Here is a 17,084-nt window from a genome sequence, read left to right as displayed (position 1 = left end):
TCTATTCATGAACCAGAAAGTGCAGGATAAACAGTGAGGGGCTGATCGCGTGGTGCATTAACTTAAATGGGTTGTCCAGTCTTATAATGAAAAGCTCTGACGCTTTCTAATTTTGTGTTCCACATGTCTTGCCCATTCACTGCAGGATTTCTGGAGAAGACCTTGACTCATGCCCATGGGCACGTGTCTGCCCACATTTAATTCAAAAGAAACCTCAGAGTACAATTTTCGTCTGCTTCTATCTCGTGACAGGTCTGCGCCAGCGAATACCATCCTCATATTATGCGATGCCCCTATCCCTTTTTTCCATCACCCCCTCCCCAGGTCATTCTCGGACGACTGCAGAATCACTGGTGCCAGAGTGCGGAAAATATTATATTAATGATCCCGGCACAATGGTCGGAGACGCCAAATGACCAGAGACAGGAGCTGCCAGTCAGGAAATCAATCCAGGCATCAAACCATTACCCAGAATCCCTACATGGCGGCGTTAAGAAACGTCTGACGTAGCAGAGCTGAATTTGTAATTTACTCCTTTGGAAACATATGGGCAGTCCTATGTAAAAGCTTAGATAACACAGGTGACAAACGCAGCTTTGCCGTGTCTAGGTCTGCTGCGTCAAGAAGAACCTACGGTAGGTTGGGAAGAAACTCAGCTCAGCTGCATCTAATATAAAAACTCAGCACTGCTGCATAGAGCATGAAGCCAGCTGTTATATCGGGCAGAAACACAGCTCTGCTGTGTCTGGAAAATCTTAATTCAGCTGCATCTGACAAACTCAGCTCTGCTACCTTTGTATATTATACATGTTGTATGAGCTTGTTCTTGCCTACTGGGTCACGGCCTCTCGTACTTGCTTGCACCATACACGACCGCCATAATAACTGGATACTGTGAGCTGATATTTAGCATGATAATTCACTAGTTCCCAGGGCGGCATGAGGCACAGCTGGTGGCTTGCTGGCTGGCACTGCCCACATGGGCATTATGTTGGGAATTGGACACAATTGTGGAGGAGAAACAAATCAGCTGCAATAAAACCGCATTTCATTTATTTAAAGCTTTTAACCGATGAAACTGGGACCCGGCAGCATCAGGAGGAGCCGGATCCAGCTCCATTTCTGCTGACTGGACGCTTTCCTCCATCCATGGCAGGCAGATCGACTGAAACCTCGGGGTTAACTCGTTCACTGCTGGGGCAAACTTCCCACCAGCAGCAGAGACAATAGTTCACGGAACACTAAATGCGACAAATATTTGCTAAAAGGATTCAAATGAGTTATTATACACAATTTTTCAACATTTTCAAGACCTCCGCTTGCTGTCCGCGAGTGTGAACATTCAGCAGAGGCTGAAAATCTGTAAAGATCTAAAACGTCTTACAGCTGAGGGTTTGTTACAATTGTATCCAGTTTAGACAATCCTCTGCAAGCTTCAGGGTATGTTCACACGCAGACGTAAGATACGTCTGAAATTACGGAGCAGTTTTCAGGCGAAAATAGTTCCTGAATTTCAGACGTTTTTGCAAGTGCAGGCGTTTTCGCGGCGTCCATTACGTCCGTAATTAGTGTGTGTGAACATACCCTAATACACCAGCGGCACAAATGTTACAGCTGTCACTGAATGGAAACATTCCTACTTTACATGCAAAGGTTGAAAACCAGTCCTGCTCACACAGCAGATGAGCTTGTTACAGTATAGTTAATACTCTGCGTAAAATATATTACAGCACAAATCTCTCTCCTGACCTGTTTGCTACATTGTATCAGTACAGGTAAAATATAACAGTCTGGAGATCAGAGGCTTTACCTCACAGAGATTGCCTAGACAGGTTACAATTGGAACAAACACTCAGCTATGAGAAGTAATATATCTGTACAGGTATTCAGCCTCTCAATGCAAACAAGACTTTTCCCATTCACTGACAGCAAGCAGAAATCCTAAAAATTATGAGGAATTTAAAAAAAAAAAAAAAAAAAAAAAAAAAAAAAAAAAAAAGACTTTAAATCATGACCCTAAAGGTTCCTCTAAACATTAGAGAGAAGTTGTTAAACTTCAACTTTTGTGTATGGCCATTGTTCATTATTTTTTTTTACCCCAAACTTCATATGTTTTAGATTGTTGCCCCCACTTACAATCTGGTATATGATTGGTAATCCATTCTCCATAGGTCTTCTATCTACTAGGTATAAGCAGCTCAAAGGGGTTGTCTAGGATGGTTTCTAAAAACAGCGCCACTCTTGTTCTCAGGTGGAGTCTGGTATTGCAGTATTCGAGTGAATGGTCCTGAACTGCAATAGTAATAAGAAACACCTCTTTGGGATCTTTAAACTTATTGTTTCATTATATTGCCATGATGTACACTACCAATAGTAGAGATTAAATAAGGGAAAGGGGATGTGGAAAAGAGAAAAGAGGGCAAGAAGTTTTGGATACTCGATCTAATAAAAGACCGGCTATAGTAATTATGGATTACCATATAAGGATAGGGTCCCTTATGGAAGTTCCTATAAAGCCGGATTTACACGAGAGTGTGCGTTTTGCGCGCGCAAAAAACGTGCCGTTTTACCTGGGTGCTCCAACAGCAAATTAAAGTGCTGCTAGAACAAATACTGTGATAGATACTGGCAAAACACCAGTATAAACTCAATTCAGACTTCCTTCAGAAGATACAATGTGAATGTAAACTTTAGAGCACACACTTGTATCTTAAAGAAGAACTCCACTTTATTTATTTTTTGAACCCTGCATTTGTACATTGGTGTTTCATGGAGGTGCCGTGTGTAAAAATACTTACCGATCCCCGCATCTTGTCTTTTTGGGATGCAGCGCCGCTCACGTGATCTTCATTCTGACCTGGTCTGGAATCGCTGCTGTTCAGAAAACCGGAAGTCAGACTCTTAGTGCATCCCTATGGAGCCTCGTTCTGGCTCCCATAGGAATGTTTCGGTATACAAGTCAGAGGGAAGATCACGTGAGTGGCGCTGGACCCGAAAAAGACAAGATGCGGGGATCGGAAAGTATTTTTGCACACAGCACCTCCATGAAATACCAATGTACAAATGGAGGGTACAATAAAAAAATAAAAAGTAGAGTGCTCCTTTAATGTTGGAAAAAAATTGTTGCTCTTTATATTGAAGCTTGAACATTACCAGCATTCATGTGTTAGGGTATGTTCACACACTTACTAAAAAAGTCTGAAAATACGGAGCTGTTTTCAAGGGAAGCAAACTCGCGTTTTTCACGGCTGTTTTTGATGCCGTTTTTCTATTGAGTCAATGAAAAACAGCTCAAGAAGTTACATGCAGTTCTTTTTCGCGTAATATATTTACCTCGCGGGGTAAGTATGGTTCAAAGTTATGAGCATTGTTGAACTCTCACTCGATTGTGCTGTCTCTAACCTACGGCCGGCTTTGTCCCGACACGCATTTTGTTGACGTGAGTTAGCTTCTTCTAGGGTTCTGAACTGCAATACCATACACAGCCTATGGACAAAAGTGGCACTGTTTCTGGAAACAAAATCTTGGAAAACACCTTTAAGATCACGGAGTATAGAAGGAGAGTCCTAGGGTGATTACTCCGGTCTTCCTCCCGGAACATTTTTATAATCACATCCCCAAAAAAAATTGGGGATTTCTTTGTCAGGTAACCGTACTCCGATTGTGGCTTCCAGTTATGGTACGGCTTATTAACGGCTCTATATTCTAAGTTATTGTATTCCTGGAGTCAGACAACCAGCATCTTAATAAACTCATCTAGCATGAAAATTGCAAATTAGATGTTCCCTGATATACGGACCTGACATTGCTACGTCTCTATACTCCAATCTACAACCTTAAATCAGCTCTAAAGACCTCTGCGAGGAACAGACAACAATCCAGAGGCCACCACAAGAACATGAGAAAAAGGAGGGGAGGGTGGCATTGTTTCTACACAAAAAAGTCAAACCAGCCGGAGACCAAACAGCAAAAGAAAATATCCAGACACTTGTAGAAGCCGATCATGAAAAAGGATGAAGTGTCAATCACGGAGAAGGCATGGTGTGGAATGGGATGAAGATTCTAGTGCTTTGAAGACCAACATGAGACAGGATGTAGATCCTAGACCATTGAAGAAACCAGACATGGAACAGGATGAAGATCCCAAAGCAATAAAGAAACCAGATATGGAACAGAATGATGATCCTAAACCATTGAAGAAACCAGACATGGAAAAGGATCAAGATCCTAAAGCATTGAATAAACTAGACATGGAACAGGATGAAGATCCTAAACCATTGAAGAAACCAGACATGGAACAGGATGAAGATCCTAAACCATTGAAGAAACCAGACATGGAACAGGATGAAGATCCTAAAGCAATAAAGAAACCAGACATGGAACAGGATGAAGATCCTAAAGAATGGAACAACTTGAAGAGCCTAGAACAAGAGACAGGATAAAAGTTCTAGACCACTGAGGAAAGATGACCTAGAACAAAATATCTTGGCTCTAGACCAGATTGGAGCATGGACATAGAGTGGAGGGAGATTATCTCAGCGTATGAAACCAGTGTGGTGCCCACTAATCATATTTTCCACACGGCTCACCTTACTACTGTCTCACCGCCCCCCCCAAGACTCGTACAACCCAAGGTCACATTGATGACCTCTGAAGGACCCCAGTTATGATCAGACGTCACATTATTACCTTATTTCTCCCAATGATGTGTCATTGCCAACTGAAATTTTCTCCATTTCCACCACCAGGTGGAGCTTACTAGTCACATGACTGTGTGCACCTGCCAACTGATACCTATTCAGAAATGAGAAGGGGGTGGAGTCTGACAATTATTGTCAGGGGAAAAAATGGATCATGGAGATCTCATTCAGCAGCTGTTACCATGTAGAAACCATACTGTAACTACAAATACAAAGAGACATTACAATGTGCAGGGAAGGATCCTCCGTAACTCTAGGGGGAGCTGTGATCGTCACACTGGGCACTAAAAGGGCCCCTCCTGCGCCTAAGAAAACACCAGTATAGAGGACTACATAGTAGTGGGGGGAGCCTGGACCCAGGAGCTTCACGTTTCACCTGTGAAAGGAACCCACTCATATAGCCACCATTCCGGAGTATACCGTCTTCTCCATACTAGATCTTCAGTTCAGGACTTTCGGAAAGATGGGTGGCTATCCCTGTGGGTGCGGAAATGGAAGCCATATTGGTTGTCACCCAGCTTTCCCAAGACCAGATTTAAATAAGAAATCGCTGAATATGGTTTTTAGCCACAAGGGTGACTCAAGTTATGATGAGTGCCCTATAATATTACATGATACCATCACAACTAACCCACCGGGAAGCTGAAAATCCTACAAAATACACCAGCCCGTCTCCTGATCTAATGCATCACCCCAGGGACTAGAAAATCCATAGTCAGGACCAGGAGCGCAAGTGCTTGGCTTGTAGCATGAAATATAGTCACCTCGGAGGCCTTTTATCAGGGCATCGCGGTCCACATCCGGGAAATTACAGCATGCAATCTAGTGCCCTAACCCAGCACCTCCCCCGACACCTGACCCTCGGCGCCATATTTTGTGCCACTGACGTATTCGCAGTCACATTTGCACCTCTCTCTCTGGAATGACAAATTATCACAGATTTAATGCCAGCGCTTATTAAATAAGTATGGCGCAGGAGCCTGGCACTCGAGTTCATTTGCAACCGCTGAGTAACAGTCCTCTGCTTGCTGTAATCTAGTTATAAAGAAAATGAGAAATCAATAGGAGGAAAATCGGGGGATGTCTGGAGTTTAATACAGACAGATTACGGGGGAGTTCTGCACTTGGCTTTTGTAATGGTTACAGTGTTTAATCTCGATGAAGCGCTTTGGGGGGCACAGAGGGGTAGGGGATTACTATACTCATTTGAAAATTTAAAGTAATCCCCTGTAAATGCCATTCCGTGATTCAACCTTTTCCATACCTACCAACATTTGAATCCAAACATTGCAGGCCATTTTAAGCCCCGCCTACTCAGACTAGGCATGCCCCCAACATTGCTAATTATGCCCATTTTATGTAAATGTGCACAAGCCCCGCCCCTTTATGTCCAGAAATACAAATTTTGTCAGTTATGCCTTTTCTGTTACAAATATGAAATCGCAGAACGACATTTCTATCTGTTTCTGGGAAAGCTGGGTAACAACCAATATGGCCGCCATTACAGTATCATCCAGCTTTTCGAAGCCACTCGCAAAACACAAACCCCAGATACTTTAGCGAATCCAAAAGCTCTTTTGATAATGTCTTGCTAAAAGACAGAAAAAAAAAAAAAAATTAGACATCCCCTTTAAATTGTACAGAGTCACAGAGTATTTCAGCAGAGCAGAATTGTATATATACACACAATGGCTTGAGAATAATTTATGGATCAAAATAACTGATAAATGGCAACGGATTCCCACAAAGATAAGAACGGGGGATAAATCAGAGTATATTAAGACAATTGGTAAGGCTTTATCTGACTTTGGCGCGACTGGACATTACAAAGGTCGCACAACTTTTCCATTCATTTATATTTAAAGGCGTTTTCCGTCTGTATGTAAAAAATCACTGTACAATTAAATGTTCTGTCGTTTTTTAATAAAGTTTGTACATCTATTTATCGGGCATTTCTGCTTGCTGTCAGTGAATTGAAAACATTTTTTACATTCTGAGGCTTCCTCTCCAATCACCAAATTTGAGCAGGTTTCATTAATATCCATTTAAACAAGAATGTTTCTATTGGCTGACAGCAGAGATCTTGAAATCGATGAGGAATGGATACACAAAGTATGTTAGAAAGTTGCAGAACTTTTCATTAAGGAATGCGTGTGTTTTATCTGCAAGGACAAACGAAGCTTCTCTAATGACCAGCAGACTACGAGTCTCCTAACTGCGGAGTTCTCCTGACCACTATGCAGCACTCACGACCATTTGATAAACAACGAAGACAGAAGAAGAAACGCTCGCTTGCTTTGCTTGTTCCTTAAGTGATGGTTTCGAGGCCGACTTCCCCTTCCATTCCCTCTGCCTCCTCTACGGTCTGTAGAATAGTGAGTAGAGGGTGTAACATAACACAAGACTGCAGGATCAGACTACACAGGGTTTGTTTGTGGTCTGTAACCATGGAGACACAGAGGTTTGCATTGAAGCTATGTACGCAAAACGGTAGACAAATATTTGATTTAAAAAAAAAAAAGAAACAACTTTATATGTAACCAATTATCTTTCTACAGGTCACAATCACGGGGGGCCACGATGGTGAGATCTAGGGGGTTGTTTGCAGAGTTCCTCACACTGTAGAGCGGCTCTAGTTGGCAATGTGCCTTCCTGTGACATGGAGGGAAAAAAAGTAGTCACCGGTAATTTTCTCCCTTTGGCAGAGTTTTGTCAGGCAGAAAAAAAAAACTGCCTGAAAATTCCTCAGGTGTCTTTTGCCGTGTTTTTTTTTTTGTGCCATTTTTTGGTGTGGATTCAGGCTCGGTTTCTATGCCAAAAAATTGTATGTGAACTGTACCTTTGACTAACACACAGCGGCTATGGTTTTAGTCAGGGAAAAAAAAAAAAAATTCACCTATAACCACAAATTTGCTGCTGAACGTGAGGAGCCCAACAAACCGCTTCCTGCCGGCGTGTACCGTACACGTGGCGTGGACAACCCCTTCAAACCGTGGAACATAAACTAGGACATGGTGGAAGGGGGAAGATACTTTTCTTTGCACACCACGCTTCCTCTCCAATCACCCCTACCCCTTCTGACTGAAATGGCTGATAACGGGGAACAACCCTTTGTTCCCAGTGCATAACAAATATGAATACAAAGTGCAATATCTCATGGATAGCTTCTTAAAGGGGTTGTCCACTTTTTATTTTTGTCTTCATTTACAGAATAGTATATTATACAGTTTTGTAATATATGTGAAATTCTGCTTATATAACTTTCCTATTCCAGTGTAGTCGCCTTAGCATAAAAATTAAAAAAAAGTGAAAAATGGTATAGTCCATAGGATAACTGAATGGACTAAAGATGGCGGCAGTCATGTGACTCACGTCAAGTGACCTCCTGCCATTCAGGTAACACTGTCCAGGTATAGAACAGGTTAATAATAGGGTATTGAGGAGCAGAAGTTATAAAGTATTCCTACCTGCAGCAACATTCCATCATGTCGGTCAGTCTGTGAGGAGCAGCTGATACATTGTCTCCTCTGGGGTGTTTTTTTTTTTTTTTTTTAAACACAACTTTATTAACAACATCCCCTAGAGACAGGCAGCATTTTACAAATCGTTTAAGGACCGTAAAAACGTGCACAGTGAAGTAGTTGTTCATTATTATTCCACCATTAGTCCTATTCACTTCGCCCGCGTCCCCAACAAGTCTGTCATGGAACCCTGCTGCTTACAGAATGCTAGGGGGTCACATGACTGCCGCCATGTTTAGTCCTATTCGGTTAGCTCATGGATGTATTACACAGGACCAATGCGTGGGCTCTACCATTGTACGGTGAGGAGACCGGGGCTACTACACGGGTATAAGGAAGGTATGTGAGGAGAATTTATAATCCATGTATATCAGAAAACTGTATAATCTCCACAAATGAAAGAGTAAGGCCTCATGCTCACGAATGTATTTTTTTCCTCCCGTAAATACTGGCGTTAATACGGGTCCTTGGTCACACGTATTCGACCCGTATTGCACCAGTATTTACGGACCCGGTATCACCAGTATTCCACCCGTATTTACGGGCACGTTTTCGCTGCAAAATTGCAACGCACTAAATCGGCAGCCCCTTCTCTCTATCAGTGCAGGATAGAGAGAAGGGGCAGCCCTTTCCGTAATAAAAGTAAAAGAAATTCATACTTACCCGGCCGTTGTCTTGGTGACGCGTCCCTCTCTTGACATCCAGCCCGACCTCCCTGGATGACGCGGCAGTCCATGTGCCCGTGCCGTAATTACGGCCTAAAATAGGACATGTTCTATATTTTTTTAACGGGCTGGGCACCTTCCCGTAAACATACGGGTAGGTACCCGTGGCCAATAGAAGTCTATGGGCCCGTAATTAAGGCCCGTGATTACAGGCGTTTTTACGTTCGTTTGCATGGGGCCTAAGGACCAGTTCACACCGTTTTCTGGTGAAAACTGCGGAAACCGCGTCAGAATTAGCGCCAAAATGCCCCAAATCTCCCCTCATTGATTTTTAATGAGGCAGAGGTGGTTTTTGACCGCTTGTGGGGAAAAGCGGCATGCCTCATCTTCGAGCGTTTTCCGTTTCTGGAACTGCATTGAAAGCAATGGGAGGCAGAAAAAAAAACGCGCCGCTTGTTTGAAGTGTTTGATTTTTTTTCCCCCATTTGCTTCATTTAAAGAAAAGCCAAGAAAAACGCGTCTAAAAAAAGAGTCAAACAACGCTGGCATTTTAAAACCGGCCTAAAAATCCTGAAGGAATTTTGAAGCAGATTTTTTTCCCTCAGTGTGAATTGACCCCAAGATCATGTTCCCACACACTGGATACGCTGCAGAATTTCTGCAACAAAATCTGCAGCAGAATCTAAAAAAAAAACGCAGGTAATTCAGTCACAAAAACCCGCAAGCAAATAGTGGGGGGAGGGGGGGGGTTTCGCAGCAGTTTTACCTGCAGATTTAGAGTTAAACATTGATTATAGCAAAGTATATGTGCACCTGCGCATTTCCAGCAGTTTTCGCTGCGTAAACATTGTACACTACAGAATTTATACTCCTCATTGAAGTCTATGGGTCAAACTCGCAGCATCTCCGCACAGAACCTGCAGCATAAATTCACATACTGCGAACTTGAGAACCGCACCGCAGAACGCTTTCTGCACTACTCTTCAGCATTTTTTTCTACATCCTGTGGCGGAGATACGCAAAATCTCATTCAATTTACTGCTACTGTAAATGCTGCGGAATTTCAGCATAGAATTTCATTGCAGAAATTCTGCAGTGTTCACGCTACGTGGGAACCCGGCCTAAAAGGCTTGATACGGATGAATCCGGTTATAAAACTGTGTCGATGAATAGAGTGAATTCTCGAGGGAACTGGTTTATTAAATAATGCGTCACCATGTTTGGCGAGAACTACAGATGAAGGAATGAATCCGCCAGATTCATCAATTCCCAGAATGCCTTGGGAGAGATAATCGTAGTTCTGTGGATGGGAACCATAGACCGGCCCGACTGATTTGGCCAATGTATAAGAATTCCTATATTATACTCCAGAGCTGCGCTCACTATTCTGCAAGTGGGGTCACTGTGTACATACATTACATTACTTATCCTGTACTGATCCTGAGTTACATCCTATATTATACTCCAGAGCTGCACTCACTATTCTGCTGGTGGAGTCACTGTGTACATTACATTACTTATCCTGTACTGATCCTGAGTTATATCCTGTATTATACTCCAGGGCTGCACTCACTATTCTGCTGGTGGAGTCACTGTGTACATACATTACATTACTTATCCTGTACTGATCCTGAGTTACATCCTGTATTATACTCCAGAGCTGCACTCACTATTCTGCTGGTGGACTCACTGTGTACATTACATTACTTATCCTGTACTGATCCTGAGTTACATCCTGTATTATACTCCAGAGCTGCACTCACTATTCTGCTGGTGGAGTCACTGTGTACATACATTACATTACTTATCCTGTACTGATTCTGAGTTACATCTTGTATTATACTCCAGAGCTGCACGCACTATTCTGCTGGTGGAGTCACTATGTACATACATTACTTATTCTGCACTGATCCGGAGTTACATCCTGTATTATACTCCAGAGCTGCACGGACTATTCTTCTAGTTATCAAAGGAAACAGTCAGCAAGCTTTTTGCCAGACTCCACACTAAAAGCTTAGCTAAGCTCCAGTAATAGAGGGGGTAGTTAGTTTCTTCCAACATCAGATTACTGTACAGTGTCTAGTGTAAAGACAAAAGCAATCTCTGTGCAGACCACCCAGCGGATTTCAGCTCTGAAGCCTGCAGAATTGTGAATGCAGCTATTACTAACATATACATTCTAATTACATAAACTTGGCTATCTCTGCACTTGGAGTGCTGTATGTTCCTGTATGCCATTCAACACCCTGCAGGACTCCCCACCAGCTCTACAAATCAGTTAATCATGACCCACCCCATAAGGTAACATGTTTCTGCAGCTTTAAGCTCCTATCTAAGACATCTGCTCTTGTGGGAGTGGGATATGCATTTCTCTATTAGTAGGCAAATTTGCCATTCAGGAGTCCAGAAACGGCAGGTGAAAAACCAGACCGGGCTCCTTTCTGCCTTATGTGGTGGTCATCATATGAACCACAGGATATGCCATAAATGCCAGATATGTGTGGGTCCCACCTTTAAGAACCCTCACCTTTCAGGAGAAGGTGATCCAGTGATCCCCATTTCCCAATTCACACTGGTCACTCTGACCATAGAAGTCAATGGAGGTCTATGGGAATTTCAGAAAAAGCAGAGTAAGCAATACTCGCGTCTCGCCTTAAATCCCAAAGACTACAATGCAGAGGGTCACATGCAAGCATGGATACCTCCCCATTGATTTCTATTGGGACAGCAACTGGTATGAATCGGCCAACAGAAATCACAGGACCACCATTGTAACGTCCGTGGTCGCTGACCACGAACTCCTTCCATCCAGTCGACGCCCTTCTCTCAAGAGATGTCTGCACATACGGCCGTCCTGCTCCACAGTGACCACCAGGGTGCGCTCACGAGCTCAGTCCAGACTTGAGAAGCCAGAGCGCAAGCATGTTGCTGATTGAGCGAATTGGTCCAGAGCTCCCTGGGCTATAAGAAGGTCCCAGCCCCATCTTCCCACGCCTGAGCTTTGTTGTTGTATTCCTAGTCGGTCTTGCAAATGGTCCCCTAGTGTTTCCTGCTCCCAGTGTTTCCTGATCTAGTGCCGTGCTGAGCTGTAGCCGTGCTGTGCTGTATACCACACCTGTCCTGCTTCTCCACGCCTAACGTCTACCTGCTGCCTAGTTCCTGCCGGGCCTGCCTTGCTACTGTCCGAGCTGCCACAGGTACCCTATATAAAACTATAGACTCTGACCTGCACCCTGTTGGCCAGCTGCCATACCGCCAAGGCGGTACGGCCCAGTGGGTCCACGAACCCTATGTGACAACCATTCCCAAATTCTTTGAATGGCTACTGCTACTTGTCAAAAGTTGGCACTGGTGGACCAATAAGTGGCCACTGAAAAGAAGACACAATGGGCACCATACCAAGATTTTCCTTTCCAGCTAGTTGAATCAGGGGGAGCTCTAAGCAGTAAGAAACCACCCAGTAGGAAAGTCTGAACAATCTAAAAGGGTTGTCCAAAAAAAGATGGAGACCATTTTAATGGCTTAACCCATATGCACACAGAACAGAACATGTAACGATGCCTCAAGACCCTAGAAAACTTGGTGAACATTGTTTGTCCATGTAGAAGACTTAACACTTCTTCCTCTCCGCATTTTGAGGATCCTGATGCTGCAGGTGGAACATTCATGAAGGCATTAATGGTCAGATATACTTCTGATGGAGTGGACATTCTGGCATATTTATGGTCATCAATATCAGGGGCTTTTGTAGAGTGGAACTTGTCCTGTTGATGGTTTCCACCACCACCATAAGACCCCATCCCTGAACGGAAGGGCTCGTTCCTCCCTCTTTTTTATAGTTTGGGCAGAATGATCCTCCCAAAGATCTTTCGATATCCAAGCTAAAAGCCAAAGGTGCAAGACACTTACAACCCAGTTGGGGTGCCGTTGTTCTTGACCCTCACTTATATAAACCTCTGGAGATATCTATGAGCAAAGACCAAAAAACTATACCTAATACATTTTCTTTTTGTATTTAGCCTCCATTGGTCGGAGGGTAATTCTTTTCTAACCAGATAATGGCCATGGAAAGGACATGACATAGTAGGGGAGGGGACCATTCTAAAAGCAGCTTCCTACCGTCTATTAGGGACTGAGCTAATGGGTATCCTGGCTCAAAATTACTAGTTTTTAGAAAGACGTAAGGGGGTGCTATATTCTGAGGTATTCGAGAGCAAGTGGTCCATACGCACTTTTTTTGCACGGGGGTCCCTCTGCTATCTGGCCATGGGCATTTACTTTAGGTCGAGTTAGCTGAATTATCTGTGCACCAATGGCTAGCGTTAACACTTTACTATGTTAGCAAGATGGCCTGGCAGCACTGTGGTCCTGGATTCAAGTCTGACCAAGGGCAACAACTGCATAGAGTTTGTATGTTCTCCCTGGATTACCTCTCACAATCAAAAATCATACTAATAGGTTAATAAACTGGCCCTAGCGCATGTGTGTCTGAGATGGGATAATTAAATTACGAGCCCCATGGGGGACAGGGACTGATGTGAAAGAGGACCATCTCTGTATAGCACTGCAGAATTCGTTGGCGCTATAAAGCAGCGGGAGATTAAAAAATATAGTCCCTGTCCAACTATTTTTTTTTGTATCTTTGCCTTTCCTAAGTCATCCCATTTTGCAAAAATAACCAAAAATTCTAATATTAAAAATCAGAGTATTTCGACTTCAGTGGTTCTTTGAAGTCTTCACATGATACTAAGCAGCTCAGGTCTATAAAGAGAAGCAGGAAATCTCACCTTCCTGGGCGCTTTCACACCAGCAGACGTTCTGCAATGAACTCCATTGATTAGTGTGTGAATTAAGGTCTAATAGACCATTCTGCTCCATTTTTATGAAAAACCCACCACATGAAGCAGAAAGTCACCTAAAGTGAGGATATCTCCTAGTGAGACCAGCACCATGGTCATACCAAGAACGAGCCAAGAAATGTTCTATCACCTACTGGCGGATGGAAAGGGAGACGGTGGGGGCTCCACATGACTCCCCCCTAGGACAGGCACTGTATATATCCTAACACTGTGTACACTAGAAGATGCTTTGTGCTCTTCGACACATAGAAGACATCCAGCTGTGACGTCGTAGATGTTTTGAATGGAAGGCTGCTCCCCTTTTGTGTCTACGAATTTTGGGAAGGACTAAATTCACAGACAATACTGCCTCCTACTCTTCTTCTATTGCTCGGGAATCTAATAAAAACATCAGTTCTTCGATCAAGTCATAGCAAGAACCGAATATTAGGACAGAAGCATTGTTAGGGCCACAACGGTAGAAGAAACGTGAGATGAGGAGGTCTCCAGACGTTGTAGGTGGACGGATTTGGCAGGAGGCAGATTGATACTGGATCTCGGACTATAACGATGGCTGAAGAATTATGTTAGCCAACTTAAGGAAGACATTGTTGGGGTGTGGTAGGGAAGAGACATATAGATAATCAATGTGCTGCATAATAGAACTTATTATGGAAAGTATGAAAAAAACAAACACATACAGAATCGACAAAGATTCCAGGAACATGTCATATGTCTTCATACTGATTGAGGATGTTGAAAAACGAGCCAAGGAGGATGTGAAGGGGAGCAAACTCTGAACCAGCCCATATGGGGTTAAACAGTAGAGTAAAGAAGGAACCATTCATGAGCTGAATTCATAGAAAGCACCACTAACATGGGCTATCATCATACATTAATCTGAATGGAGGACAAGATCTAGGACCAGACAAGGTCCTCAAACTAATGGATAAGTCAATAATACCCTACCACGAGGGTCTAAGCCATGAGCAATGGAAAGCAATCCCAAACCCCCCTTCAGTTATTGAGTCCCGTAGGAGCACAGTCATGTATTAAGGTGACACCTAACCATCTATGGTCAATAGCCTGGTCCTCAAATCTCCATCATGCATGGTAAGCAAGAACTCCGTGATAATGCCTCCTCCTTATCCACTTTGTGTTCTGTACCCAAACCTCACAAATGGCTACTTGATATCCCCCATAAACCAACACTGTTCCTCACCATCGATACATAAGAATTTTATAGAACCTGCCAGATGATCTGGTTTATGAAGATATGGGGTGGGCAAGTGTCTGCAGGACCTTACAAACATCCCAATCTCGTCATCTACTGAACCCCAGTAACCGCTGATCTATAGGTTTCATGGTGTCCTCATTTTCTGTAGAACACCCCGTCTTAGCTTTACTTCACAGAGGAATTGAATCTTTGGGGGGTCTATTGGCCGTTCCCCAACATTAAAGTCAAGAATGTTTTTTTTAAAAAAAAAAAGGTCTATTTTACACCGCTGAATATCGCACCCCATATGGTCTACTCTTTCTAGGAACATAACGACTTCCATACTGCTCCCAAGGTAGACACATCTCCTATATCACAGTAAGAGCTGACAGAATCCCCAAAGTATATGCAGAATTTTATAGCGGCGATATTTATATAGTGAACCCCAAATTTTACTCACAGAGATGAAGCCTATAGTAAGCAGATATATATATATATAGTTCTAGGATATATCTTAGCCTGCTTGTATAATAGCCCCCTACATTTGATTTTTTTGGTCCAACCATACAACTGCTGTACCCATATATTACCAAAATATTAACCCTCAGTTGTCCAATACACCCCAATTTTTAAATCAGACACTTCTCTTGGAAGACCACTCCTATATCTGAGGATCCAGCCTTACATAACTACTGCACCCATCATTTATGTATTGACGCTAGGGTTCTGTACTGTACCCCACTGTTGCATAAACCCTATTTCTGCTCACCCTACATTTTCATCCATGTGACGACTGTGTACAGGATAAGTCCTATGTTGGGGGTCCAACGTTTACAGCTACATAAATTGTTAATCACTAATGTACCCCTTTGCTGAATGTGCCCCATTGTTGGGCATACCTCCTAAATTATTAAGTGTACCCTAACTTTTCACTCTGTTGTTTTATCAGACAAACTAATCCAAAAGGACCTACCCTTTATCCGAGGGACTAGCCTTACATGTCTTCTGCTCACCTATTTAAGAACTGCACCCCATTGTTTTCTGTACTCCATTTGTAAGTGCCCCTCAGTCAGTATATAGTCATTGTTAAGAGAACCCCCTTTGATGTATTGTAGTCTACTAATGCCCCCCCACTGATGATTTGCTCCAATGTTGACTATACCCTATAGTTGTCATTACCCCATTTATGGGGTACCCTATTATTCAGTGATTTCTCATTGCAGAGTGCTGCCACAATGATGAATTGTACCCCACAAATGTACTGTGCCCAAGTAATCAATGTGCTCCAGTTTTGACAGTGCACCCCTATAGATGTGTTGTACCCCATGACTGCTCCCCATCTCTGTGTACTCACACGTAGGCATGGTATATGAAGGTCCAACCCCGGGGTCTCTCCAGCACATTGTACAGGAAATTCTGCAGTTTGCGGTAGAAGGCGTTGCGTTTCGGGGGCTTCCCGGTCCCGGGCACCGCTGATCGGCTCTTGCTGCTGAGGATGCTGCTTCTCTTTGTGTTGTGATCGGAGCCATCAATAAGAAGAGCCCCGTCCCTGCTGCATTCCGGTGCCCCCGGATCCAGCCCCACGAAGCCCACCTTCAGCTTCTTCTCCCCGGTGGGGCCGGGGTAGACCCCCCCATTGCGGGATTTCTGCACCATGGTTAGTGAATGAGACTTTTTTTTTTTGGGGGGGGGTCTCACCGGTGCTGCATACTGGAAGGGGGGCAGACCGGGGGGGTCTTTCCAGGTAGGGGGCTCATCTCCTGAATCGGGGGGTGGGGGTACGATCAATGCAGCTGCTCAATGCACAGTGATGAACACTGAATGTCTGCAATCCGCTCTCTGGAGCCCGGGCTCCTCCTAGACTGGCAGCCGCTCCCCTCCCTTTTTAACCCTTTGTACCTACTCCAGTATAGACAGCCAGGACATCAAGACGTATTACTAGAAGGAGGTCTGCCCAGTAATGTACACCCCCACCCCCACTAGAGGAAGCCCACTACATAGAATTGCTGCTGCAGCACCTCTCTAGCTACAAGCTGTCAATCACCTTCTCTAAATGAAAGTTGACAATCATCACCTATAGCTGCAAGCTGTTAATCATCTCCTATAGCAGCAAGCTGTCGACCATCACCTATAGCTGCAAGCTG

The 17,084-nt window shown here is 43.7% G+C and overlaps 1 protein-coding gene across 10 annotated transcripts in view; it reads right to left on the bottom strand.

Moving 5' to 3' along the window:
* Positions 1 to 16,778, bottom strand: part of KCNQ2 (potassium voltage-gated channel subfamily Q member 2) — a 65,350-nt gene extending 48,572 nt beyond the window's left edge. For 6 of the 10 annotated variants that reach the window (XM_075845892.1, XM_075845888.1, XM_075845893.1 and 3 more), the window contains exon 1: positions 16,295 to 16,777. In XM_075845892.1, coding sequence (XP_075702007.1) covers positions 16,295 to 16,596 — 302 coding nt within the window. In that variant the 5' untranslated portion in view covers positions 16,597 to 16,777. Of the gene's footprint in view, positions 1 to 16,294 lie in introns of all 10 variants that reach the window. The other 4 variants (XM_075845887.1, XM_075845889.1, XM_075845891.1 and 1 more) reach the window with 1 other exon arrangement.
* Between the last annotated feature and the right edge of the window lie 306 nt (positions 16,779 to 17,084).

This window comes from Rhinoderma darwinii, chromosome 13 (genome assembly GCF_050947455.1).
Source record: "Rhinoderma darwinii isolate aRhiDar2 chromosome 13, aRhiDar2.hap1, whole genome shotgun sequence".
In the NCBI taxonomy this organism is placed as follows: Eukaryota; Metazoa; Chordata; class Amphibia; order Anura; family Rhinodermatidae; genus Rhinoderma; species Rhinoderma darwinii.
The sequence above is the reverse complement of the archived record's forward strand: the minus strand, read 5'-3'. Positions and strand labels throughout refer to the sequence as shown.